We start from the raw sequence: 26,717 nt of genomic DNA on the forward strand, positions 1-26,717 counted from the left end.
TTGTTATCATTGCTGTGTACATTTCTGGGCAGGTACCTGCTCAGCTCAGGGCACACATCCCTCCAAGGACAGAGGGGAAACCAAGGGCAATAAAGGTAGGACTCATCTCTTGGGGCTTTCAGGAGCCCAGTGCTCACAGAATGAGCAGGGAGCCAGGCATCCAGGACCTCTGCAAGCTCCCACTGCCCATTGCATCCAGATAGCCACAGATCTGGGTGTTGGAGATGGGGCTGGTTTTGCCTGTACAATTAACAATGTTTTTAGCATACAGCTAGCATGCTGTCCTCTGCAGCATCATGTCCCTACCATTAGAAACGTAGCTGTCTCTTCTGCTCCTATGTTGGTGTGTGCTTTGAAGGTTTAGAAGCACTGCTTGTTATAATTCCATAATTCCAGATAACTTTTCCTCACTTCAGGTTGGAGGTGGGGAAATGAAGGAAAAAAAAAAAAACCAAAACCCAAAAAAAGCCCAACAAACTTGTTGCCCTCCCAAAGTCCTTCCACCCATGCAGACATGGACAAGCCTTACAAAGCATGTCCCCATCCCTCCCCACCTCTCCTGCACAGAGCCAAGGTTGGGGCTTGGCCCAGTTATGTGACTGCAGCAACCCTTGTCTCAGTGACAGCTGCTGGAATAGCTGGTCCCCAGACGTGTGCAAGGATCTGGATTTAGCTTCCCCTTTTCAGAGTGTGACTGTGATTTCTCTGTGGGCATTGCCTAAAAATAAAGCAGGGCATGGTGGCTGGTGAAAGGTAGAGCAGGCTGGGTGGGAGTGACCGCTCCCTTCCGTGTGCGATCCAGGGGCTGTGCCTGGGGAAGCGCTGGCCCGGCTGTTTCGGAGCCTGGCAGTTTGTTCTCCCCCTGATGTACAGAAAGGGGTCACGTTCCTATTTCTGCCTGAAGGGGGTCACAGCCTGTCCCATGTATGTCTGTCAAATGCTCGTTCTACATATTTCAGAAGGAAAGGAAGCAATACCCTCTGTTCCCTGTGCTGGTGCTGGGCAGCAGGAGGGCAGGCAGAACACTGAGGGGGCAGTTTCCTGCCAGACTTCTTCAGTTTGGGGGGATTTCAAATGCTCCTCGCTCCCAGAGTAGTAGTCTGTGATACCTGTGGTTGTATGTATTTGTGCTGCAGGGCTGTTTCTAGGACCTACCATAGGTATATTTTTCCAGTGGCCCAAATCTCCCTGTGACAGCACAGGGATTCTTTGCAGGAAGATGAGGAGAATGGAAGGCACAAAAACCTCCTGATTCCTGACAAATTCAGTTGGTCACTGCTGCAATTGTGTATTCTCTTTATGAAAGTGTGGTCCATTGAGTTCCCACTCTAGGTTTGTTAGCAGCTTTTGGTTTTAGAGCTGTGTAATGAGTGTACAGGCTTTTAAGATATTAGCATTTAATGGAGTTGATAATTTATAGTTGATTACTTCAGAGGGAGACAAAGGCTTTTTCTTTTTTATGATCTGAATACTGATTAAGTTGAAGTGTGGGAGTACAAATCAACTTGGTTTGTATAATTGGTGATGTAACAGTGAAAATGCAAAATAAAGATATTCAAGTTAAGGTGTGATAAATGTATCCTGAGTGTTGCCTCTCTATGTTACCGCACTTTACCTGGCTACTTGTTTAAAGTTAAAACTATTTTATATTTCCTAGTATAGGTCATGAAGGTAACCTTGGAGATAAGGAGCTAACAGCTCATCTAAATCAGTCTATTCACATACACACTACCTCTTTGAGATTTACTGATATGCTGAAAATTACAAAGACAATTCTTCTTTTTTAATTACTCCAGCTGTATGCATGGAGAGAGGCTGTGTGGTAAACTTTTTCTGTATACTTTCCAACTGTTTAGTTATTTCCATCCTTCCTCAACTATTTTTAAGGCTCTTTTTCACAGTTCCCATCAGTCCTCCAAGAGCTCCACTTCTGCCTGAAGCTGCCAAGTCAAAGCCTCTTTTATTTTTTTCAGCATACTCAAGTCCAACAATCTTATCTTGGCTTATCACTCCTACCAGCTTTCATCCCAGCTCCCTCAAATGGAGAGCAAGAGGAAGCAGATGCTGGGACACAGAGATAAAAGAGAATAGAAGCAGGACATGTCACTAGGATTTAATGCATATTAAAAGAGGGGATTAATGCATTTTCATTTTCACATTGCTCTGTATGGGCATCTTACTGTACCTCTGGTGAAGTAAAGTGACCTTTAAACTTCTCGAGAGTGGACTGGGGAGAGAGCTCTGAGCATTTCTCAGGGATGAAAGAGCTGAGTACTGCAATATGTATCTGATGTGAGTGCAAGGCTGATTTGTTGTCTGAAGCTCTGTTTCTCCTTTTCTGCAGGGATTCCTGAAAAATGAAAAAGATAATGCATTGCTCTCGGCCATTGAAGAGTCCAGGAGGAGGGTAAGTGGGAATAAAGCACCATTTTTTCCTTAAAACAAAAACAAAAAAGGGAGACATTTGTGGAGTCCAGTTTTCTTCCCTTGAAAGGAACCAGTACTTAGTGTGTAAGAAAAAGTCTCAGAGTTAGCCTTCTGCTGTTCATCTCCTGTCTTTTCACCTCCAAACAAGTAGTTGTTTTGAAGATGATCTGAGCTGCAGCTTGTTTTCTGATGTGAAATTCATCTGATCCTGTTTCTGAATCTGTTTATGCTTTTGGTATCTGTCATGTTCTGGGACAGTGATTTTCACAATTGAATTATGCAGTGTGGAAAAACACTTCCTGTTGTTTGTCTTAAAACTGCTTCTTGGAAATGTCATTCCATGCTTCCTAATGCTTATTGTTTCCCTCCATGTACACTTCGGGCATCAGGTTTAGAACTGAGCCTGTGTTTCTTTCAAATATAAGAAATAGTACTTAAGCATTATTAAATTATTTTGATTACATATAATTATACTGTAATTATGGAAGCATATTTAAAACTCTGTTAAAATTATTATAGTGAAGGTAAGGATGAGACCTGTATCCTACCACGAAAGTATGAAGTGAATTTATATAACAAAACAAAGAAACACAAATCTTATGCTCTAGTTGCATACGTGCACCTGAATTAAATGTTTGCCAAATGTCACTGCCTCTCATCAATTCATTTATTCTGGGGAACATACTGCCCATTAATTGACAATGTCCTAACAGTGGACTGCAAAGAGATTAAAAACTTGGTCAGCCAACCAAGACGTTTGCTGCACAGAGCTATGTGAAAGAAAAAGAAGTGAGAGACACAATATAGCTTATTTTCTACTTAGAATTAGTGGAGACATTCTTATTTCCTGTCCCAGAATCCCAAGGCTGTTAGTCTCACCCCAACAATAACAGGAAAGGTAGTGAAGCATCTTCTCTATCCTAATGCTATTGCCAAAATAAGGGTTATTGAGCTGTTTCCTTCCATGTGTTCCCAATTGAATCTGAAGACAATATAGTACATCAGCCATTTTCAAAGTAAAAGGATGTTTTTTTCTTGGGATATGATATTTCCTATGGGCTTTCCTGAGTTACATTCCTATTGAGAGAGACTTTCTGGTTCTTTGGCACTGGTTAATTTTCCCATAATACTTTTTATTTTCTCCTGTTTCCCATTTAAAAGAAAAACACACTGGTAAAGACCTGAAAATGAATTATGGGCAATAAACACACATCTCTGTTAAGAACACAGTGAGTCAGACCTTTGTAGCCTCTGGGGAGGTGAAAAGCTGGTTGTCATAAGAGAAGTTAAATCTCAACAAGCCACACGGATCAGTGATGACCTGGATATATTGTGTGTGCTGTTCAGTTAAAGGAGCAAGCCTATTGATTTCCAGCCTGCTCAGATTTGTGTACTGCAGTACCATGGAAGAGACACAGTTTCCCTCTTTTACCAGCTGGAGGTGTGTGAGAGTTGTCTTAATTCCACACACACACCTACTTTCCAAATCCCCCTGTACCTGAACACGAAGCCTGTTAAAATAATATGCAGCACATCATTAGCTCCTGAGGGCTGACCTGATTGATTTATGTAGCTGCTATTTTCTGTTTCATTTTTGGGCTTGTCTATTAATAGCAGAACTAGGCTGGTGGGTGTTTCTGTGTGTTCCTTAGCTCTTGTTCTTCTTCACCAACAGACTTTTGCTATGGCTGAGGAGTATCACCGAGAATCAATGCTGGTTGAATGGGAACAGGTGAAACAAAGGATTCTTCATTCTCTGCTTGCATCAGGGGAAGATGCTCTTGATTTCACCCAGGAAAATGAGGTAACTGTGTCCTTCTAAACACTATGCACGGCATCGTACACAGCTGGCACTCCAGCACTGCTGAAACCACCTCTGGGTTTTATTCTGCAGCTACAGCTGGGTGAAAATGAGAACTATCAAATCTCTAGTTTGATTCCAGAATGACAGTGACTAGCAGAATGCACTGTCTAGCAAAATATCAAACGTTTGTGATTGTCACTACTGACTGATGGGTGCAGGCAACGGAGCTCCTATTGCTGAAGCTGTGTTTTAAGCAACATATTTGCAAGCTGGAAATTGTCACACAGGCACATATTAGGTCAGTATACCCAATGGACAGAAAACACATCAGGGAGCTTCACCCTCAGGAAACCTTTGCACTGCTAGTGAGAGCAGTTTCTCAGGTGCAGTTGTGCTTACACATAGGTCTTAGAGTGCTCTCTTTCCCTTATCACTGTGTGCTAGCCAGGATTTCTGGATTTTCTTAGGAGGCTGATGAAGTCTCACAGGTTTTTTTTGCAAAACCAAACTAATAATCGAAAAAAAAAAGCTTTCCTTTTTATCTTGCTGTCTCATGCAGAGCGGATTAGAATTTTGTGCTGCTAAGACCTCTAGTGTTCATCAGTTCAAATTTAATCCAGTAGTTACCAAATCCTTTGGGCAAGACTAACCCCATGTTTTACATGAGGAGGTATTGACTAGCATCTTAAAACATTCCTTATCTTCTGTAACAACTTCAAACTTTTCAGTTTGTTCTCGTAAGGAAAGTGCTCCAGTTCAATGGATAGAGTAAAGCAGAGTTATGTGCAGAGCTGTGGGAACTTCCCCTCTCTGATCTGGAAGCATCAGGCAGCAGCTGCAATCCCTGGAGCACAAAGTTACATCACAGCCCCTGCACAGAGCTCCATGGAAATGCTCACCTTGACAGCAGAGGTGATAAAGAATGGGGGGAATGCAAGTTGCTGTGCTTTCAGGCCAGAAAACAGACCCATTTTTTTATAGCTATGTTCTGCACCCATGAAAATGATTCTTGTTCATTGCAATGACTTACAGACCTGCAAGTGTATTAAAATAAAAAAAGCCCTTGGTGCTAATGGGGTATGACCTGTATAGGGATTTGGAAATAATTAGTTGTTAATGGAATGTACCTTTCTGATTACTGTTCTTTTAAATATAGGTTAATCCCAGTTAGCATACATCTTTTTATAGAGGCTGTCTTCCCCAGAAAGTATTTTACTCATACTTTACTGTGACTTCTCAAAGGTTGTCCAGCTTTCCAATATTAGCAATGCTAAATAATGCAGACTGAATTAATTTAAAACCAGGAACAGACCGTGTTATTTTGGGCTGTGAGTCTGAAAACTTGGCAGCTGCACTGATAGCTTCTAACATCTTTGCTTATAACCCACTCTGAACAGGTGAAGCACCTTTTCTGGTGTTTCAGTGTCAAAGGGATGCTGCCTCTAGTCCACGGCACTGGAGATGCCAAGCATCAAATTGGTGGAAGGGAGGAGGGGAAAAAACCCACCTCCTAATGTTTTTCATGACTGAGTTCAAAGACTCAATGTGCACCATCACTCAGTAATACTCCACTCTCGCTTTCAAAGCACTCATAGTATCAGTATATCATTTCAAGAGCATTTAAAATCCTTGATATATTCTAGTCTTAGCCTCAAGGAGTCAAAGGTCTGAGAGGTTTTGAAGTGCATCTACTGTGTTAAAAGCCTGTTATCTAACCTCCCCACAGCAGGTTGTTCTTCTAAAGCCTTGTTCCAGTCAAATAAGTTTTTTGTGTGTGTGTGACACAAACAGACACAGCCTGTAGAATATAGTAGAGGTTTAATTGATATCCTCTGGAGATGGAGAATCAACTGAAAAGGCACAGATCCAAAGGCAGCAGGGGGCCGGTCTGCCTGCGAGCCAATTCTCAAGCTTTGGGCAAGCTAATTTGGGCAGAGTGAAATACCAACACATTATTCATGGAAATCAGACCAATTAAGGGGCAAAGCTCACAATTCAAAGGACCCAGCACAGGACTTGCTGTTAGGGCTTTCTCCCCCTTGTCCTCCAGCCTGGCCTTCTTCCCATCGGGGAAAGCCAGACTTGGTAAAAAGGTGCTTCTTGGCAGGGGGGAAAGGGAGGAAAGCCTGAGTTTTGTTTTCAAGGTATCAAACACCTGTGCTCTCAAGGTGTTTGTTGTGAGTCTTGTGCCACTAGGTGCCGAGGCGTTTCTTTTGTCCTTTTATTTCAAGTTTTAATTTCTCCCACGCTTGCCCCAAGCTCTTCCACTCCTGCTGTCAAGCACCACACTGGTGCAGTAACAAAGAGACACTGGTGCTCTTGTTTTCTCTTCTGCCCCTCTGTACCATGTCTTCATGTCCCTTAAATCCCAAGGACTGCAAGATGCTTTCTGCTCCACCACAGTGCATTTTGATGGGGCTTCTCCAGCTCAGTCTCCTGCCTAGTTATTCCCTGCATCTACTGGCCAAGCCATTTGGAGTGCTGACAAAATGTCTGCCCAGACTTCTGCTGAGGAATGTGCATATGCATATGAGGGTGATGAATAATGCATCTTTGCATGGTTTGGTGTGCAAGTGAGGCTGAATGCTTGGCTGAGTACAAATGAAGGAGGACTCCTTTGAAAACCAGCATCGTTAGGCTAAGTGAATTTAAAAGATAAAAATGTGATGGCAGTGCAGCATAGCTCCAGCTTTCAGAAATGGATAATAGTCAGAATAAATATTAAGGTTCTGAAGAATGTTTTGGAAAGACCTAAATTCAGGGCAGGAAAAAGCAAAGGTGTTTGAGAAAAACAGCACAAGCCATTTAAGGAATATCAGACTAGAGATGCAGAAAGGTATATGTGTGTGTGTGCACTTGTGCTTCCACAGTCCTTTGTGCATTCCCCACTTTTCTGTTTTTCCTTTTGCTGCTCCAGTTAAACTTGAAAACCTGACCTGAAGCACGATTCTTCTCGTGTGCTCCCAGCTGCTGATTTCAGCACATCTTTGTTATCTTTTCCTTGTTTGAACACTTGGTAAGTTCTGACTTGCCAGCAAGAGATGTTCTCTTCCTTCCCCACATCCCCCCCTTAGTGTGTAGGAGATGCCTCTCACATCCTTCTGCAGAAATACTGCCTGCACACCTCTCCATTTCTGCAGTTTAGCAGGAAGAGTGGAACTGGCCTTCCCTGTGCTGACTCACTGCTTCAATTTTCCTTTTGAACTTTCCTTTTAGCACAGCTGTGAGACAGTTCAGTGAGCAAGTGCTTTGTTAAAGTTTAATAATTCAAAGATTAAGCCAGAATGCATGATGGAAAAAAAAAAGGAAATAAGCTTGCTTACTTTTCCATATGAAAGAAAAATGTAAGAAAAGCAGGACAAATTCTGGAGTTCATGATTTTTCTTTTTTTGTGAAGTGCCAAGTCAGTAGTGGGCATTTAAAGAATTTAATTTCAGTGTGGCAGTTCTCAGCTGTGGGAGATTGTCAGTAAGTGATCCTCAAAGCATAACGGTTAGGGTAAAATTAAAATTGGGGAAAGGAAAGGAAAACACAAATCCCAGAGAAGTTATTTCTAAGTTTCAGGCATGCACTTCTGAATTCCGAGGCTTACCTGTGGGTTTTAACCCGGCAGTCACACCCCACTCCCTGGAGTGGCAGCCACGTGGGTGCTCTTTGGTGCCACAAAGCAGGAAAAGGAACCAGATTCATGAAACAAAGCCCCAGTCCTTACGTGCCTGGTGCTTGGGCACGGGTTGGGAAGTGACACTAAGTCACTCTGTACTATTCTTCACTTGCTTCAGGAGATGAAACCTCATCAGTAATTAATGGCAGTGTCCATAATTTAGCGTTACTTTAAATAACTCTGCATTTTCTCTGGCACGGCGAGGGGAAGGCAAAGCGCTATTCCTGCCATCCCGGCTGTTTCCCAGGAAACCTGCTTTAACAGCTTCTTTGTTCTAAAGAACAAAGAGTTTGTCGGTTTTTAGGTGGGTTTAAAGGAATTTGTGTCAGATCATTTGGCACCGAAAGAAAAATGCAAACGCTTCTGAATATCGGTATATCCGTTAAGAGGGACAGTGAAGAATCTTTTTGGTGTAAGTTCAGTTGCAAAAAGAAAAAGTGGGATTTCTTTGGGGTTTTTTTGTAAGGTGTTTTTATACAGCCTATGGTATAAATGCACCTCCCTGATTTTGTAATCAGGTTGGACATTATTTAAATAGCATTATTAGTGAGAAATTAATGCAGTAATAAACTAATTCCAGCAATTTTAAAGGATTGTTCAGGTTTATCTTTGGTACCTTCATTCATTTATAATTCATTATATTAGGGACAAACACAGCTGAGTAGTTTTTACCCTGTAATCAATTGTTGTATGCTGCACAGAAAGCAGTAATCAGAGATAGCACAAAGCTCTTACAATTTCTTGGTAGAGGTTGGTGTCCTTGTCTTCATGTATAAATTCCTAGCTAATTCAGAACACCTTCTTGGCATTGCAGTTGTGTCACTTTGTTTCTAAATTTTAAATTGTGAAAACTTCCCTGGTCTAAACTCATGGACTAGGACAGTGGGGAGCCACTGTCTTTGCAAGAACACATTTAGTGTCTTTGCTCATGAGTGTAAAGGAGCAGTAGGAGGTATTCTGGGTTAAACTGATATAAAAATGAAATTAATTTGGGAATGACTGAGAGAGTGTTCAGTGCAAAACTGATCAGTAACATATCTAGAAGTTCATATGTTTGTATTATTTAATTTTCAAGTTGGGATACAGTTCCCAAAAAAGTGAGATTCTTTTGAAGACCCTGCCAGCATTTCATCCTCATTTGAAACAAGAAGCTGAATGATGGCACCATCTGGAGAAATGCTACCCAGTTCTGGATCTCTTCCTGAAACCCACAGGAGCCAGGTCATGGCAGGAACATTGCTCCTGCCATGCTGCAGCCTGACAGGTGTCAGCAAAGCTGAACTCTGCAGCTGATTAAGCTGGAAGTGAAAATGATGATTTTTTTCCCTTGCATTTGGGCTTTCTGTTGTTTGTACAGGTAGCAAGTTGGCCACATTTAAGTGACCTCTTCCAGGAAGACTAGAGCATGTCCTTAAGCAATACCAGGAGTTGATCCTGCCTGCACAATAAAGTACTGACGGTCTGGGTAACTGATGTGAGAAGAAGTAAAACTGTTTGACAGTTTTGCTAAAGTGTAATGTAACAGCTAATGAGGATGTGCAGCAAGTTGTAACTGACTTTGGTAAAAAGCTTAATTTTAAAATTCTGCAGGTGTACCTGCTCTTTCTTGGAAAAAGTTACTGATTCCAGTTTAGATGAATATTGATGAGCTAGAGTTATACAGTAACAAGCCTGAAAAGCTGCTTGCTCTTCTGAAAGCTTGTCTGTTCCTTCTTTCCTTGCCCCAGCTATGTCAGTTGGCTTCATAATAAATATTATGCTTCTGTACTGAGCTTGTCTTGCTTTTATCTTCAGGCCAGCATGGCTTATGAAGCAGCTGATATTAAAGGACTGCTTGCCTCAAAGGGATCTGTCTTTAAAATGATTGCACTTTATGTTTCAAACCCAAGACTTGCAATGCTGATGCTGAAATGGAAGAGTTACATTTTTTTTAGGAAGCAGGAAATATCAGACAGTATTGCATAGTTAATTGGGAGTATTCTTTCCTGCAGAGTGGTGAACATCCATGTTCAGTGGTGGCTGTACTGAGAACATACCAGTGCTTTGTAATGAAAACATACAAGAATAGCTTTATGCAGAATTGGGCTATTATGGCATGTTGTATTTTGAGTTTTATAAGAGTATGAATTTTCCATGCTGTGACTCCATCAGCTGCCTCTCCCTGCTCTACACTCAAAATATCTCAACCCTGGCATAGTCTCTGTGGGTAAAAAGACAATTTTTTCAGGTCAGGATATTGCCAGCATACTTCTTCCTGCAGCAGACCAGCAGTGGGGCAGCTTTCAGCACATAATTGAATGCTGCAGTCCTGTTTTGTGTCTGTGTCATGGTATTGGGACAAAACTGGAGTGTCACATCTGCTAGACTGGATCCATCTGAGCTGGTCCACTGAATTCCATGCCCTAGCTGTAATGGAGATTTGGACAAGATGCTTCACAGCAAGACATCGACGTGACAAGAAGCAACCTTTTCAGAAACAAAACCAAAGAGTTAAAATTATAAGATGCTACCAAGAGACACTGATGTCCTAATTCTAGAGAGCTGATGGTTGGCTTGTGCATGAGTAAGGAGGATTTCTGTCACTTTAGGAAGTTTCAGCTATATTGGGAAGGTAACGGGGTATTGCAGTGAGACTGCATTTTTCTCTAGTTCTGTCAGGAACACAGTTTTGCTCTTGTTCTTTGGGAGCAGATGTATTGGTAAAATGCATTGTGGTAATTCTGCACTTTATGCCTTCCTATTTACTTCTCCTTGAACAGCCCAGCTATGTTGGTGAGGTGGGTCCTCCGGGTCGCAGCTCTTTGGACAGCATGGAGATGGCATATGCTCGTCAGGTGAGTGGAAATGGCAAAACACACTTAAACATTTGTGTTCTACAGAGAGAGGGGCAGGGGAAATGAAGATGTGAGCATAGTGTGTAAGAAGGCATGGTAAGTAAAACATTAAAATATCTGCCCAGAGATAAAATGCAATTGGCAAATACGTAAACGTTGCGCGATGTTTTAGGAACGTACTCACCTGTTTGCCGTAGGATTTCTTTTGTCAAAAAGAGATCCTAAACACCGTATATGATGTATGAATGTAGAAAGCATTTATGCTTATAAAGTAAACTGAAATTCTTTCAACTTTTGAAAAGCTGTATTTTTTTAGGATTTGTGTCAATGTATAATTGTATGCAAATGAAGGTTTTATACTCCCTTTATTCTCACGTGTGGAAGATCACTGTTCTCATGTGTATGTGTGTAGAAAAAAACATGCTGAAGTCTTAATCCTGATGTTTGTCGAATTGTATCCTATTTTAATGGCATTGCTTATGAGAGGCTTTAGTGCATCAGCTATGAATTAATATGCCTGGTAGCATTAGACTCCCTCGGAAAATTTCCCATGGAAAACTGATAAACCTTTCTTTACATAACCAATTTATTACTTTTGTTGTTTGAGATTATCTGTTTACCAGCACTGTTGGGAACAAAATGAAAGAAAGGGACTTGATTTTTTCAAAATGGAATATGCGAAACGGCGCAGACAAAGTGTTGCCTAATTTGCACACAATCACTGTTATTGTGTGTGTTGGCTCAGTCTGTGCTGAGGCAGAGAGAGCAGCTCCTGCATCTGTTTTCTTCATCTGCATTCAGTTACAGTAACTGGAAAGAAACAAACTACAGAAGGTGCACGATTGTGCTGATAAAAGTGTACGTTTGATTTGGTGGCTGTTAAATAGTTGGTTAATTTAGTTCATATCTGCTGTGATATACCTGCAGTGAGGGTCTTCCTTACAGCACAACTATGCCTGTACTTTGAGGCTGTCAGTGTCGTTCTCTGCTGGTTTTTGAACATGGGGAGCCCAGCCTGTCTCGCAGGGCTGGCTCTGGGGTGGCTGTGGAGCCACCCTGGCAGGTGGCCCTTGGCAGGTCACGGGCTGTGCACAGGCTGCTGCTGTGTGCCCTGGAAACGAGGTGTTTGTGGCCAGGCTTCTGCTACCAGAACACTTGGTGCAGTCACTGAATGCTCCTGGGAAGCCCTCTGGAGAAGTTGGCCTGGCTGAGCTCTCCTCAACGTCAGCCTGCTGGAGTGCAAGAATACCTGGGTGTCAGCAGCCTCTGTGGGGATCCTGTGCTTTCAGTGAGGAGTTAGGAGACCTGGAGATCAGGCAGTTCATGCTGCTTTGGTTTATCAGCAGCCATGAAACGTGTTTTGATTACACGGATGTGATTAATTGTTCTTCACGGACAGTTGGAAGCGTTTTGCAGGAACACGGTGACGTCCCTGGCCGTGATCGCACTGATGCTGCATTCTGGTTGCAGTCCTGAGCTCTGCATCCTGTTTGCACGCTGGGCATGTTGAAGTAGTGCATGACAAAGGGAGTTAAAGTACAATGGCACTGCCTTTCTAGCACTGAGAATGATAATTTTCAGACATAGTGGACAGGCTTTAGGCTGAGAGTAGAATAAACAAGAATAGATAAAGCTAAATTAAATCAAGAGTTAAAAGGGGTGTGTGTGTGTGTGTGTGTATATGTTTAAGGGTAGGTTTTGAAGAGCCAGGTTTCTGTTCATTTCCCTGTCTCAGATTTCCCTGAATACTGCCACAAACCAGCAAAATCCCCTTTCTTTTATGTCAGCAGGTAGGAGGCTGCCCCTTACAGGGGAATATCACAGCCATCTAGTTGTCAGGTCGCTTCTGAATCTTTGTCCTTGAACAATTAGCTGCAATTAGTCTAACAGGGCATCCAGCACAGTGCTTTGCCGTGCAGAACCCCTGAGCAGCTGGGCAGCTGCCTGCCCTCAGGCAGGCCTGGGGCTCTGGGGTGCTGTGGCAGCTCGGGTGAGGCTGAGGCGGGTTCCTCCACTGCTGGGTTAGAAGCAGTTAATGTGGGAGAGAAGCAGAGGGACAGCTTGGTTCAGATTTTGCTGCTGTGGCTGGGAAGGGGATGGGGCATAATACGTGTTGTTAAACATGCTTACTTTAATTATGTTTTAGATTTATATTTATAATGAGAAGATTGTGAATGGACATCTGCAGCCTAACCTGGTGGACCTTTGTGCTGCTACTGCAGGACTGGATGATAAGGTACTGCCAGTGAGTTAACATAAGGAAATGCCTTTAATCTGTTTTCAGCTGTGATTAACAGCCTGCTGACATCAGGGGAAAAATACTGATATTGCCAAAAAAAAATTGCGTGGCTCCACAGAAAACCCAGAGCCAATACTGGAATTTTCTCCAGAGCAGCAGGGCCCACCTGTGACGAAGCTGGTCATGGTGAAAATCTCTTAACACAGTGAGGAAGAAACGACCCTGGTGTCCCATCATAAGTGATAAGCTGTTGGAGGAAAAAATTGTTTTTAATGTTAAATAGATTCTGTTGGTTTGGTTTTCCAAATGTGGTCTCTCAATGTCGTTTGAAGGTATTTAGTTGTAGGTGAGGGGTTTTCAATCAGGCTGTGGTAGAGCTGAAATAGGCTCCCATAGCAAAGCATAAAGCCCCTGGGATTGACTTTAAACCAATGATCTGCCTACTTTTTTTTTTTCTATTCCTGTAATGGTGTTGCCTTGATCCACCCCAAACCCAAAACAAATGCACAAACTTGGCCACCTTCGAGAAATGCCTGGAGGAGAATCCTGCAGGAGGGTCGAGCCATGGAAAACCTGTGCAAATGGGGAGAGCAAGAAGCTGTTCAGAAAATGCCTCAGTCCGATCTGAATTGCAGATGTGCATCTTTGCTCTGAACAGCTCTGTTTGTTTTCAAGGGACAGCACAGTGAATTTCGGTGTTTGAAGCAGGAGGATCAAAGAGCTGCCCTTGCCCAAGTGAACAGAGCTGTTAGTTCTCAGTCTTCTACCCTTTCAGCAGGGACGCCCCAGTCCTGCAGACACTGATATGATCTCGTCCTTGTGAATAAGCAGACCTGGATGGTTTTCAACCTTTATTTATAACTGAGCCTTTGTCCAAGTGATCAGTGTCCTTTTGATGATTCTTATCACAGCTGATCATACAGCTTTCCAAAGGCAGCCAGAGCCATTGCTTACAAGGAAAGCTGATGGTGCTGTGGGATTTACTGAGTGGAAAGTGTGAACTGAAAATGGGCAAGAGGCTGAGCACCAAGTACCCAGCCTAGTTTTGGAAATAATTGTCAATCCTAGGTGACAATTGCCAGTACAATGTCTATAGCCATCTTCTTGGATGTGAAATTTGAATTCTGCAGGACAGAATCAGCTTACCTTCATGACTGCATCCAGTATCTCCAGTACAACTCTCAGATTACATTACTCTTGTGTTTTTATGCTTTCCTTGAGCATCAGAACTCCATGTAGCTCAAAACAGTGTTGACTGTTCGTTCTGTACTAATTGCTGAGGTGTGGAATGACTTCTTTATAGAACATCTCCGAGATGTGGGCCATGGTGAAACAAATGACTGATGTTACCCTGGTTCCTGCCAGTGATGCCTTGAAGGTCCGGACCAACATGGAAGTGCGGATGGAATTTGTGAGGCACGCTCTGCACTACCTGGAGCAGAGGTAAGGGGAATGCTCTGGGGGGCACAGTTTAATAAAGTTCCCTAATAACAAGCCAGAATGACTTTGTAATGTGCATGTTAAGAAGTCAGCTACCTTGTGCTGCTCACAGCAGTGTCTGCTGCCTGTCTTTTTTATTCTGCAGGGCTTAGAGCAGCCACTTGAACATAAAGCTGTTTTAGTTTAAGAGTGATCTAGTTAAAAAGGCCTTGAATCCATGGGGAGGTTGTTTAGAAGATGCAAAGACTTTTTATTCTTTCTTCTATGTTGCTTATAAATATTCCATATCTGCACAGTGATATGTGAAAATCTGTCACTTGTGGAAAGGGATCCATTTCCCTTCTGAAAAAAAAAATTCTTTTCTGTATGTTCACTTTGTGATTGCTGATGACTGTCAGCAGCTCGTGAGGACAGCACTGGGGTCAGCCCAGTGCAATGAGTCAGGTTCTGATCGTGCCATTTCTACACTGAAAAGTTTTGGGAAAATGTGAAGACGTGTAGCAGTGATTGTGAGGCTGTAGGAGGTGGTTTGCTGCGTATATCAGCAAGTATCGTGGGGGCCTAATTTCCTTGACCGAGAAAGTGCTTGGAGGGGATTGCAGGCTGTGGGGCTGCCCAAAGCCAGGTCCCTGGGTGGCAGCATTACCCATCCCCTGCACGTGTGCATGGTGCAGGGTCTCTGGTAGCTGGGATGTGGTGCCAGCAGGCTCGTTCAGCCCATGCAGCAGAGGCTGCAGTGTGGGACTCGTTAGGGACACAGGTCTGCCATCAGAGCACGGACAGTGCTGTGCTCTCATACAGCACTCTGGGAAGAGATGCTCTCACCTCCTGGCACAGGCTCTCCTTGGCCCTGACAGTTGTTTGTCACACCTCATCAGTGCTCCTGTCACCCAGGGGCGATGGTGGAGTGCCCGCCTGTGCACAGAGGAGCTGACAGAGCTGGAGGATCTCCTGTTCCCAGTTCTTTGGTCTCAGCAGGGTGCAATCAGCCAGTGACTCTTATCCTGATTTGTCAAAGATCCAACTTGCTAAATTTTCACAGTGCCGTTAACTGCTAACTGAAAGAGTTATATATAGTTCACCCCCAACCCTTCCAGCTGTGGAGATTGTGCCTCTCAGGCTTGACACACGACCCTGTGCCTAGCTTTGGAGTTTTCCTTTCCTAGAGGGAATTGTCTAATACTGAACTGTTCCCATGCCTCGCCAGTACACTTGTACACAGATGAGATGTAATGCCACTCACAGCTGCTCTTGCATTAGTTGCTTTGGAACAACTGTGATCTTGAGCCCTGAGGAGCACGCTCTTGACTCAGCCATAATTCTAGTTATCAAGATACTCTGATATTTGCCTGTGTTCAGCATAGTCTTTCAGTTTTATAGTCTGATGGTGCATGAGTCTACTGTGTGCAGCAGAGAAAGAAAGAACTTCATGGCATTTATTGCTGCTGCTTACATAGGTCTTCCATTAGGGTATAGATTTTTGAGACTCCTACTTCTAAACATGAGTATTTGTTGAATTGATCTGCCTTGATCAAATGCTTTGATGGGTTATTTTAAAAGATGTTCTTAACGCTGCTCTTACCAGTTGTATTTCTCTGAATTCCCTTTTTCTCTGGGATTTCCTTCTGGCAAGTCCATAGCCCAAAGGATGGTATTTTTTCATGGGGCAGGGAAGAGAGACAAACACATCTATGGTGTTTAACTGTTCTTTAGTGATAGGGTTGAGAGTTAAAGCATTAGGATGGAAAGGCTTTTTGCCAATTACACAATTGAGCTTAACTTAGTACTATGAAAACCTAATAAGAGGAACTTCATAATAGAGAGTTGAACCTGGAGCAGCCTCCAAACATGGTGTCTCTTGAGACTGCTGAATACAGGGATCTTCCTAAAATGACAGCAATGTTTGCCTCATTCTGTTGTTATGATAATGTTGGAACATCAAGGTAATTTGCTTTAAATTGCTAATTCTGTCAGATCTGCAAGGCACTGAATGTTTTTGTAGCAGCTGTATTTCAGTCTGTTCATGTTTGGTTTTGCTTGTGTTGTTTTTCAGTTACAAAAATTACACCTTTGTGACAGTCTTTGGAAACTTGCACCAGGCTCAGCTGGGTGGAGTCCCAGGGACTTACCAACTGGTCCGCAGCTTCCTGAACATCAAACTCCCAGCGTCTGTCCCTGGGCTCCAGGTTTGTCCCTCACTCTCAGCCACTGAGCTCAAATGATAACACCAGTCTGATTGCTCCAGTACAGATGGGAAACTAGTGCAGCCTCCAGTGGCTTTTCTGTTGTTTAAGCTGCTTTTGGTGTAGCAGGCTCTTATTCCTTCTCTGGAATTTTTCATTAGGAAAATGGAAGATAGTAGCCAAAATCACTCTGAACTCAGAGCTGGTCACAAAACGTGGTGCTCAGTAGTTTGAGTTCTGAATTCTAGAAATCATGGTCTCTTTGGGTGGTCATCTTAGAGATCAACCAAGGAGTATTAAAATACACTATGATGTTTCAAAAAAGCAGTAACTTAATCTCCCTGTTTTGCTTTCTCTCTTTTTTTATACTTGTTGTAAGATGATGACACCAGTTTTTGATAACTAAATGTGTAATGAATTCATCTGAGTTGTAGCCTAAGCCTTTTATTTAGGAATCTGAATAAAACTCTGCTTATCTGCATATAGTAGAAAGTGCATAGCTGTGCATCTACAAAATTAGCAGATAGCCAGGCTGGGTTGAAAAATTAAATTTAAAAGTTTAATGAAGAAATGATAAATTCTAACACTGGAGAGCACACAGCTAAGTCTTGCTGTCTTTTTCTTGCCTGCTGAGATCTATGATTAGCTTGGTATCTTTGTTTCAGTAAAGACGTTTTAAATTTTAAAGTTCTTGTTTTAATGTATCAAGTATAATACAAATCCACCTCCCGGGTGGGGAGAATATCATTTGCAAGTTCTGGGATTGTCAGAACCCCACTCAGAACTGAAATCTGGGCAAGCAAAGAAGAGTCACACTCTTCACTGCTAAGATGTACAGAGCTTTCACAGGACTTAACCATTATAACCTCTGGCTTCTGTAACACAAACAGAATTTTTTACCAAAATTAGAGTGTGGGTATAAGGGCAGAAATAATGAACGAGGCAAAGAATAATTTAAAAAATGAAGTATTTCCTGCTTTCTTTTCAGGATGGTGAGGTGGAGGGGCATCCAGTGTGGGCACTGATTTACTACTGCATGCGCTGTGGGGATCTGACTGCAGCCATGCACGTGGTGAAACGGGCACAGCACCAGCTGGGAGAGTTTAAAACCTGGTTCCAGGAGTACATGCACAGTAAAGACAGAAGGTAATTGGGAACGAGGAAAGATCTTTGTGAGGGGTGGGAATTGCTGTGGAGTAGTGAATTAATCAGTGGCTCGGTGGGAATGCAAGAAGCTCAGGTCTCTTCTGGTGGTGTTGGCTGCCTGGTGTTTGTTTATATTACCTACCTAAATTACATACAAGAAGTTTGCATATTTTAATTTGTGGCTTTGAAGTCTAAAAATCTCAACAGAGAAAGAGTTGTTTGAAAAATATGCAAAAATTTACATTTCAGAAATAATACAGTGTGGTGCAGCTTTGCCTTTTTACAGGAGGATATGCCCTGTGTAACAGCAGGGTACTACATACAATAGATCAGATTTAATCTGCTGTCACGAATCCTGTCTCTTTTTATTTCCCCTGTTGCTTATTTTAGCTGAATTTCCTTTGGGGAACACTTTTTACCACACCTGTTTTCATAGGAATGCCATGCAGGAAAAGCAGGCAGTGTGTGTTAGGCCTTTAGAGGCACTCACAGTCACCTCTTTCCTGTGCTTATTCTCCTTTTCCACTTTTTGCTGTCCATCACTGGGCAGAGGCCACTGGCCAAACTGCTTCTGGTGTGGTTGCAAACAGTTGCAAGCTAACAAAACAAACTGAAAGAAAAAAAAGTCCAAGTGCCATTTACCAAGTAGTGTATGCCATGTCATTCTTCTATAAATTAGCCTGTTTTGTAGAGTATCTAGGAGTGCTCATTATATCAAGATTGTTCCAGAAGCTTTAGGGAAGGTATTGTCATTGTTTTCATTATAAGCACTTTAATGAGATACAGTATAATTGATTTATTTTGTTTTTATTACAGCTATGGAAAGGTGCTCTGCCTACAGATTTGACAGGCAATGTCTTTGTCTAGAACACTTCACTGGTTCAATTCTGTAAAATTCTCTACAAGAGGGTACCAGAAAAAGAATGACAAAGAACATTATGACAGTAGTTAATAACAAGGATGAAAGTATCTCTCCTAAAAGATTTCATAGTACAATGACCTGCTCACTTGTTAGTTATTAACCCAAAGAGTTCCAAAGACTTTGTGAGCTCTCTTTTTCTGAAATTATGAAATAGCAGAGTCGGACAAAAATAGCTCATCTACCACAGTATTAATGTTCCCCTAAAGACACTGTCGTATGGTTACTTTGTTTTTCCTGCAATGGGTATTTGAAGACGATCCTCCATAACTTAAATTATGTGTTTAAATTCATGTGTGCAAAGTTTTGACCTACAGATATAAATGGAAAGTGCAACAAATACCGGCCAGTGCTTACTGTTGTCATACCTTTGCTGTGAATACACACCTATTTACAGTTATTTACACCTATTTACAGTTATTTATATCTAGGTTGCCTTATGCAGGGAAAATGGGTTTCATGTCTTTTCCTTCAATCTTTTCTTTTCCTCAGACTGTCTCCTGCCACAGAAAACAAACTGCGCCTTCATTACAGACGAGCTCTGAGAAACAACACTGACCCCTACAAGAGGGCTGTTTATTGTATCATTGGCCGTTGTGACATTACAGACAACCAGAGTGAAATTGCTGATAAAACAGAAGATTATCTGTGGCTAAAAGTGAGTGTGATACTGGGGTTGTGGTGGTGCTGGTGTTTGGATTTATTTTTTTTTTTAAAGAACAGTTCTAAATGGTACTGCATTTCTGCTACCCTCCTCACTTCTAGAGTAGGGAAAACCTGCTTCTTGGTGTTTTGCATCAGTGTGATGCATGTGACCTGGCTGCTCTGTTGCCCTCTGTACTATCAGGTGTTAGTTTGGGTACACTTGTCTTTGGAAGTGCCATGTTCTTCATTTGACACTGATCTTTGTCAGCTGTTTTTACAAGTAATGTTAGCTTGCTACAGTGAGGATTCTTTGAGTTCTCCTTCTTGGATGGATTATGTCTGAAATGTCGGTGTCAGTTGACCAAAGACAATGCTGCCAGTATCTCTGTAGTCTGAAGTCCTTACAGCTTTGGTGGGGGCATGACAGGTACTGGTCGGCAGCTTTATCAGAAAGAGGGGGGTAGAATGGTGTTAAAAAAATATTGTTAAAATAATTTGTTAAAAGCTAAGGAGTGCTGCTTTTAATTATTGCTTAGAGAGTATTCAGAGTCCTAGCACTGAACTTTGATGGCATGGACAGATACAGAACCCCCTGGTTATATCTGCATGGATTTCTGGTGCTGCTGCATTAGGAATCTTTGCTTCCCAGCAGTGGACGTTGTGACTAGAAGTAATTTCTAGGCAGTTGGTCAAATCCTAGGAGGGCCTTCAGATGGAATGAATATCTTCTGAGTGCATTCCTTGTGCAGGGGGAAATAACTGTGCTCCTTTTATTGGGTGTGTTTTTTAGCTGAACCAAGTGTGTTTTGATGATGGTGGTGCGAGCTCCCCACAGGACCGACTGACGTTATCACAGTTCCAGAAGCAGCTGCTGGAAGACTATGGTGAGAAACCACAGAGAAATGTGTTACCTGCAGCTTCTGCTTTTCTGCTTAGGACACTTTCCAATTGTTGTTACACAAACCCCAGACTCCACTACTGACAGGCATCTTCAGGGTGTCATGGACAGCCTGCTTCCCTGGAATAATGGCAGACTTCAGCAAGACATGATGAATAAGTCTGAAGTGTTCCCAGCAATCCAGAGAGTAAATATTCATCTGTGAACAATACTGCTGCTGTTTCTCCTTAATCCGTACTTAATTGCAGGTTGCTTTCTTTCACCATAAATGTGCCAAAGTCTTTAGCAGAACTTCCAACTTTTGGAATACAGAACAGAAAAGCAATCACTACCTAATGTAGGCAGGTCTTTCCAAGCCTTTTCTCTGTATGCATCTGATGTTCATTGTTTCCCTTAAATTAATATTTCAAGTAATTTTTCTGGGTATCCAAGTCACAGTTCCTTAGACCTCAGAAACTTCTTAGACCATCCACAGCTCAAGAGAGTACCTTTTCCTCTAATCATCTTCCAGTCACTCAAAATTAAGTCACTCGGACTATCCAAAACACACAGAATTTGATTCTCCCCAGCTTTCTAGTTTGTAGTATCACTGACACTCACACAAAATTGTGTGGAAAAGAAATACAGTAAGCTACTGTTGGTGTCACTGAGTAGGAAAATCCAGGTTTTTAACGTTATTTGTACCACTTAGCAGAAGTATAAACAAAGACAAAAAGTTGTGATCTTTAGAGAATCTGTTGGGGTCTGTCAGAGTTGATGGTTTGTTGTCTGAAAAGACACTGATCTTTCCTGATAAATTTGCAATGGAGCAGTTGTAGATGAGCCACTGATTAGGAATTCAGTTTTGTGTACTGTGTCTATTTTGGTTGGCACCGGGTGAACAGCCATGATGCACTGTGACAGGAGGCATCCACTGTCAGTCAGCTCTGATGGCACAAACATGGAAACGATGTGAAAACGCTCCGTGTTTTGTTCTTTTCCAGGTGAATCACATTTTGCAGTGAACCAGCCGCCTTTCCTCTACTTCCAGGTGTTGTTCTTGACAGCACAGTTTGAAGCTGCAATCGCGTTTCTCTTCCGGACAGAGCGCTTGCGCTGTCACGCTGTTCATGTTGCTTTGGTCCTGTTCGAGTTAAAACTGCTCCTCAAGTCTTCTGGCCAGAGTGCACAGCTGTGTAAGTCCTCTTTACTTCCCAATAAAGGAATGTTTTGTGAGCCCCCAGAGTACCCTGTAGACACTGCAGGTCTGTGTGATTGATCAATCAAGGAGCGTTTATCGGAACAATCTCATCAGAGTTAATTGGTTTAGTTCCTCTCGAGCTCTGGATCGTGGTTCTGACCGATTTCAGATGAAGATCAGTTTTCCTGGCATTCCATGCTGTGACAGTGTTGTTTCTGACCTTGCAGTAAGCCATGAAGTTGGGGACCCTCCCGGTGTCAGACGGCTCAATTTTGCGCGGCTTTTGATGCTTTACACCCGTAAGTTTGAATCAACAGACCCGAGGGAAGCTCTGCAGTATTTTTACTTTCTCAGGTAGGAGCTAATATATGTCTCTAGATTTTCTCCTCGTTAGTACTGCTTCACTTTTCTTATCTGGAAAGTTCTCAGAAACAGCAGTGCCTTCCTCCTTCTCTTTCTTTTGTAGAAATGAGAAGGACAGCCAAGGAGAGAACATGTTCCTGCGTTGCGTTAGTGAAATAGTAATTGAAAGCAGAGAGGTACGTTTGGCCACGCTTTGCCTTCCTCAGTTAAACTGAAAGTCATTTCTTCATTGAAGTCTTTATTAGACAGGACAGCCTTAAGAGTTGTTTACCCTTTGTGCCTGATGCAGACCCAGATGTTGGAGGGTCTTGCAATGACCATACGTTTAACATAGTTGATCATGTCTTTTTACCTGTTATTTAGTTACAAATGCTTTTGACAATGGTCACTGTTTTTCGTTCATCCATGACTTCATCTTTGTATTTAGCAAATATGTTGTGAAATACATGCAATTCATCTCTCTGTTTTTGTTTCCTCTTTTTTTAACATCTGTGTGGATATAGTTTGATATGATTCTTGGAAAGCTGGAAAAAGATGGTAGTAGGAAGGTGAGTTAACAATTTATGCTTATATTTTACATGAAAAGCACAAAGCATGTGTGATTTCCAAAGCAGTCACAAATGGGGGACAGTTATTTCTGACAGGATTTTCTTTTAGATGTCTTTGTTTTGTCAGTTCAAAAGCGGTGAGGTAACTTGATAATCTTTACAAATATTTTACACTTTCTTTGGTGTGAAACCAGCAATCTTAAGTTTAAAATAAATTGTTCTAGATGATCATCTTAGTTTTGCATGCTCAACTACAGTAAAATCATTTCTAGATATTCTTGACTCTTTTATTCTACAGGCTTATTATTTGTTTTAAAATTCTTATTGCCCTTGCTTTTAACTGTGTAAGGTTTCACTTGCAGCCTGTCATGGCAGTATAAACAAACAGCCTCCCTGGAGCCTCTGGCATGTTATATGCTGAGGTCTTTTGTGTTTTCTTCTCCCCTGGAATGTGTCATCAGCAATTAACAGCTCAAACTCTGAATTATTTTATCTGGGTCATTTCGAGTGAAATAAAAACCAAGGTTGTCTCAGTGCTGACTCTGTTTTGGAGAAAGTCGCTCTTGCAAGAGCTCATTCTAATTTTAATGTCTCACTTTTGCACTTTCCCATGGAAATGTACAGGCCATTCTAATCATAAGCCAACACATAAAATATTCATTGCCTTGACAGAATATTCAGAAGTATTTAAGCATCCTGATTTCTCTTTTCTCTCCTTTTATTTTTGTCTCACTTCTTTAGCCTGGAGTGATAGACAAGTTTACAAGTGACACAAAATCCGTTATTAACAAAGTGGCTTCTGCAGCAGAAAATAAAGGATTGTTTGAAGAAGCTGCAAAACTCTATGACCTTGCAAAGGTAAATATCTCCTGTGTGCTGCCTTAACTGTGTACCTGCTTCACTGTTTTTCTTTCCAAACGTTCTCTCTGTGATTAGGAGGTTAAATTTCATCTCAGAGATTGAATTGCCCTTATTCAAGCAGCTTATTTCTGCTGCTGTTAGAGCAGAGCCATTGGCTGCATGAGAGGGGGTTTAGTGAGCAAACCCGGATGGATTGCACTCCAGGGATTCTGATTCAGGACATTCTGGTTCTTGATCAATGTAATCTTTTGAAATGATTGCCTCCTGCATGATTTTATTCTGTCTAGTGAAGTTATTTACCTGGAGTGTACTCTTCCAATTTCATAGATGTTGAACCGAAGTCTAAAATAGTTAAGCTTTATAGTGAGTACTCGTGTTTCCTTTTGAAATACATTTGAAATAAAAGTGGATTCAACCACAGACACTATTTTAGAGAAAAACTAGGGGAAAATACTTTTTCACATGAGCCAGCAGCATTATGTTGCTTGTAGCTTATATGGTCTTGACTCTTTGCGGGAGGGAAGTGTCCCTGAGCTTGCACTGAGCACCTACTGCATGAGACTCTTCTGCTTTTTCAATGAGATTAAAACACCAAGTCCCATCGTGCTCCTTTTATTTGTGTGTCACTTCAATACCTACAGAACCCTGACAAAGTTTTAGAGCTGATGAACAAGCTCCTCAGCCCAGTTGTTCCCCAGATCAGCACTCCCCAGTCGAACAAGGAGCGGCTGAAGAACATGGCCCATTCCATTGCTGAGAGGTGAGACTGGGTGAGGCAGGACTGGGTGACTCACCTGCACCTGGCCCAGGGCTGTCAGTGTGGGGGGGGGTTAGTTCTGGTGTTGTTTCTGCAGGCTGGACTGTGGCATCCACAGCAATATACTTAGAAAGACAGAGAAGAGGTCAGAATTGACCCTGTCCTGCTCGTGATGGCTTGCAGTACTGAAACCAGAAAAGAAACTTTCTGGGGCAGGTCAGGTAAATTTGGCAAGAAGCTTTATCTGTAGGTGAGTCAGGATTGCCAGCTGGAGACAGGGTCTGTTAAGGACCAATAAATATAATGAACTCTTTGTTTTATATTATTTTTAAAGCAAAATATCATTGCAGTTGCAGAGTCATTGCACACAATTCACTTGCTTGAAATAGTATTAAGAGAGAGCTACAAAAGCAGTAATTCTGAGTTGTAACAACAGTGCAGCGAGTTCAGCAGCTGTCTGAAAACCTTATTTCACTGCTGCTTTAATTAAAGCTAAAAAGGGAACGTTTAAGCTGAGGTGTGTACATGCTAAGGTAAGCAGTGGACCTCATTGCCACAGCCTGTTAGATTATCCAAGTGCTGTGTGGTACTCAGAAAAGGGAGAGAAATGGAAGTGACCAAAAGGAATATCCCCTGCAATGTCTATATTAGGAGACATAGACATATGCTAATTAGGATACACTATGCTAATTAGATACATGTTTGAGAGACATCAGTGCTCAAGATTCATTAGCAGCTGGAAGTTAGGAACAGCCTGATTCTGAAAGGCTGTAATTGCAAAATAACTTTGTGATTTTTTTTTTAAAAAATCGTCCTCTTTTGGTGTATCTTGTCACAGTGGCTGCCATGGAAAATTCCTGTATTTTACTAGAGCAAAATGTGGGTACCTGTGAGAAATGTCTCACTGGTTTTCCTCAACCCTTCAGCTGCAGAGAGAATAAAAATAAGCCAACCCCACTTGCTGGCATTTGAAATTGGAAGACAAATACAGACATGCATTGATTTCCATCAGAGACCTTTCCCTTTCTTGTTTTGACAAGTGCCATTTGCCAGTCACTCCTTCTAGTCAACCTTTCCCTCATTTAGCCAGACTGAGACTGAGTGAAAATTGGTGCTCTATTGACTTAGTGAGAGACTGATTTGGTGGCAGACATTAAAGGGAATTAAACCTATGGCTTGAGTTAAAGCTTCAGCAAAGGCTGTAATGGGCTTTGGTTTGCTACTTGCTTTGATCTGTTTGAAAGCACTAAATATTACTGTGCAGTAATGCCACCCACAGCTGCAAACCTCAGTGACTCAAAGCCAGAACAGTTCTGATTAGAGCATCTTCTTGCCAGTTAAATGTAAGAGAGGGCTTTTCCTCATGGACCCCTCTGCAGACAGGGCTGCAGTGGTGCAACATTCCTCCTGTGCCTTTGTAGGATGCTTTTGGAACAGGGGAGACACCCAGCAGGAAAGGCCAAGAGGTTATTTGGCTTCCTTCTCTGCAGCACCACTGTTAAACCTTGAGGAAGGAGCTCCTCTGTGAGCTGGTGCAGGCAGCAGTGAGAGCAGGCAGCCCTCCAGCTCATCCCCTAGCCAGGGGAGCTGGAGACAGCGTGCAGGAGCGTTTAATCCATCTTTAGGTCTTAACTTCCTGCCTGAAGCAGGGAGTTGTGCTGGAGGATTGTCTGCTGTAAAACAGCATGTTAAATATGCTTGTACAGAGCTTGCCTTGCAGGTCTCTGCTGCCTGGCACTGTTTCCCCATGAATGTGGGACGTGTAAACATGTAAAAGGAAACAAATGTTGGATTTGATGCAAAAGGGGAAGTGATTAAAAGTATTTTTAAAAAGCCACAACCTGTGAAAATTCTGCCTCCTGGTTAAGGAAAATGAAAGCTGTCCTTTGTTAAATGCCTTCTGTCCTTGTGCTTGATGTCTCCGCTTCCAAGAATTGCAAGAGCACAGTTATAAACGGTTGCCATTTTGCACAATAAAACTGTAAAACAATTTCTTTCAGGTACAAAGCGCAGGGGATAAGTGCAAAGAAATCCATTGACTCCACGTTCTACCTTCTGCTAGACTTAATCACATTTTTTGATGAATATCACGCTGGTCACGTTGACAGGGCCTTTGATGTAAGTTGCAAGAGTTCTGTTTGAAGTGTGGCCTTCCTAATGCCCTTGAAAGCCCAGAATGTCTCAAATAACATCACTTAAAAAAATTATATTTAATGAGTTAGAAGGGGTTGCAACGCTGTAGGAATTTAAAAAGGTGTTTCTTCCCTGTTGCTTGATAAACAGGAAGATCTTTCTGGGGCTGTTTTATAGGCATTGAACAAAATATTCTTGCTGCTCAACAAAGGAGATAAACCAATAACTAACAATGAAATTGCTTCTCTTGAATGAAACCAGGACGATTTCATTAACGCTCCAAAACCACACTTTATTAGTATATGGTACATAGAACACTGATTATCTGCCCTGATTCCTGCTTTTCTCTTTGAAGATTATTGAACGCCTGAAGCTCGTACCTCTTAGCCAAGATTGCGTCAAGGAGAGAGTTGCTGCCTTCCGGAATTTCAGCGATGAAGTAAGTTCTGTCTTGGGCTTTAGCTTTCAAAAGCCTTCTGCTTTGTTAAAAGGATCCTAAAGCCTTGTCATCTCATCATGCTTATTCTTCAGCGGGGAAATAGGATGAGATTATTCTGAATTCGTACAAGTAGATTCTTGGCTTACAACTTTCTCCTCTGTGCTGCTCTTTCAAGTGCTAGAATTCCCTGCCCAGAAATCCTCTCTCCATTTTGAAGAAGGCATCTGCCTGAGTCTC

General features: G+C 42.2%; 1 protein-coding gene across 4 annotated transcripts in view; it reads left to right on the forward strand.

The window, feature by feature from the left end:
- Window positions 1–26,717, forward strand: part of NUP93 (nucleoporin 93) — a 75,455-nt gene that overhangs the window by 43,313 nt on the left and 5,425 nt on the right. For all 4 annotated transcript variants that reach the window (XM_039380826.1, XM_027716038.2, XM_039380827.1 and 1 more), the window contains 17 exons: window positions 2,345–2,407; window positions 4,103–4,231; window positions 10,655–10,729; window positions 12,876–12,965; window positions 14,272–14,411; window positions 16,462–16,594; window positions 17,580–17,737; window positions 19,149–19,314; window positions 20,092–20,185; window positions 21,183–21,374; window positions 21,607–21,733; window positions 21,846–21,918; window positions 22,246–22,290; window positions 23,032–23,148; window positions 23,793–23,911; window positions 25,909–26,026; window positions 26,397–26,480. In XM_039380826.1, coding sequence (XP_039236760.1) covers window positions 2,345–2,407; window positions 4,103–4,231; window positions 10,655–10,729; window positions 12,876–12,965; window positions 14,272–14,411; window positions 16,462–16,594; window positions 17,580–17,737; window positions 19,149–19,314; window positions 20,092–20,185; window positions 21,183–21,374; window positions 21,607–21,733; window positions 21,846–21,918; window positions 22,246–22,290; window positions 23,032–23,148; window positions 23,793–23,911; window positions 25,909–26,026; window positions 26,397–26,480 — 1,923 coding nt within the window. The remainder of the gene's footprint in view (window positions 1–2,344; window positions 2,408–4,102; window positions 4,232–10,654; window positions 10,730–12,875; window positions 12,966–14,271; window positions 14,412–16,461; window positions 16,595–17,579; window positions 17,738–19,148; window positions 19,315–20,091; window positions 20,186–21,182; window positions 21,375–21,606; window positions 21,734–21,845; window positions 21,919–22,245; window positions 22,291–23,031; window positions 23,149–23,792; window positions 23,912–25,908; window positions 26,027–26,396; window positions 26,481–26,717) is intronic.

The sequence above is a fragment of the Pipra filicauda genome, unplaced genomic scaffold (genome assembly GCF_003945595.2).
Source record: "Pipra filicauda isolate LSUMZ 115617 unplaced genomic scaffold, ASM394559v2 scaffold205_size1947385_pilon, whole genome shotgun sequence".
Lineage (NCBI taxonomy): Eukaryota > Metazoa > Chordata > Aves > Passeriformes > Pipridae > Pipra > Pipra filicauda.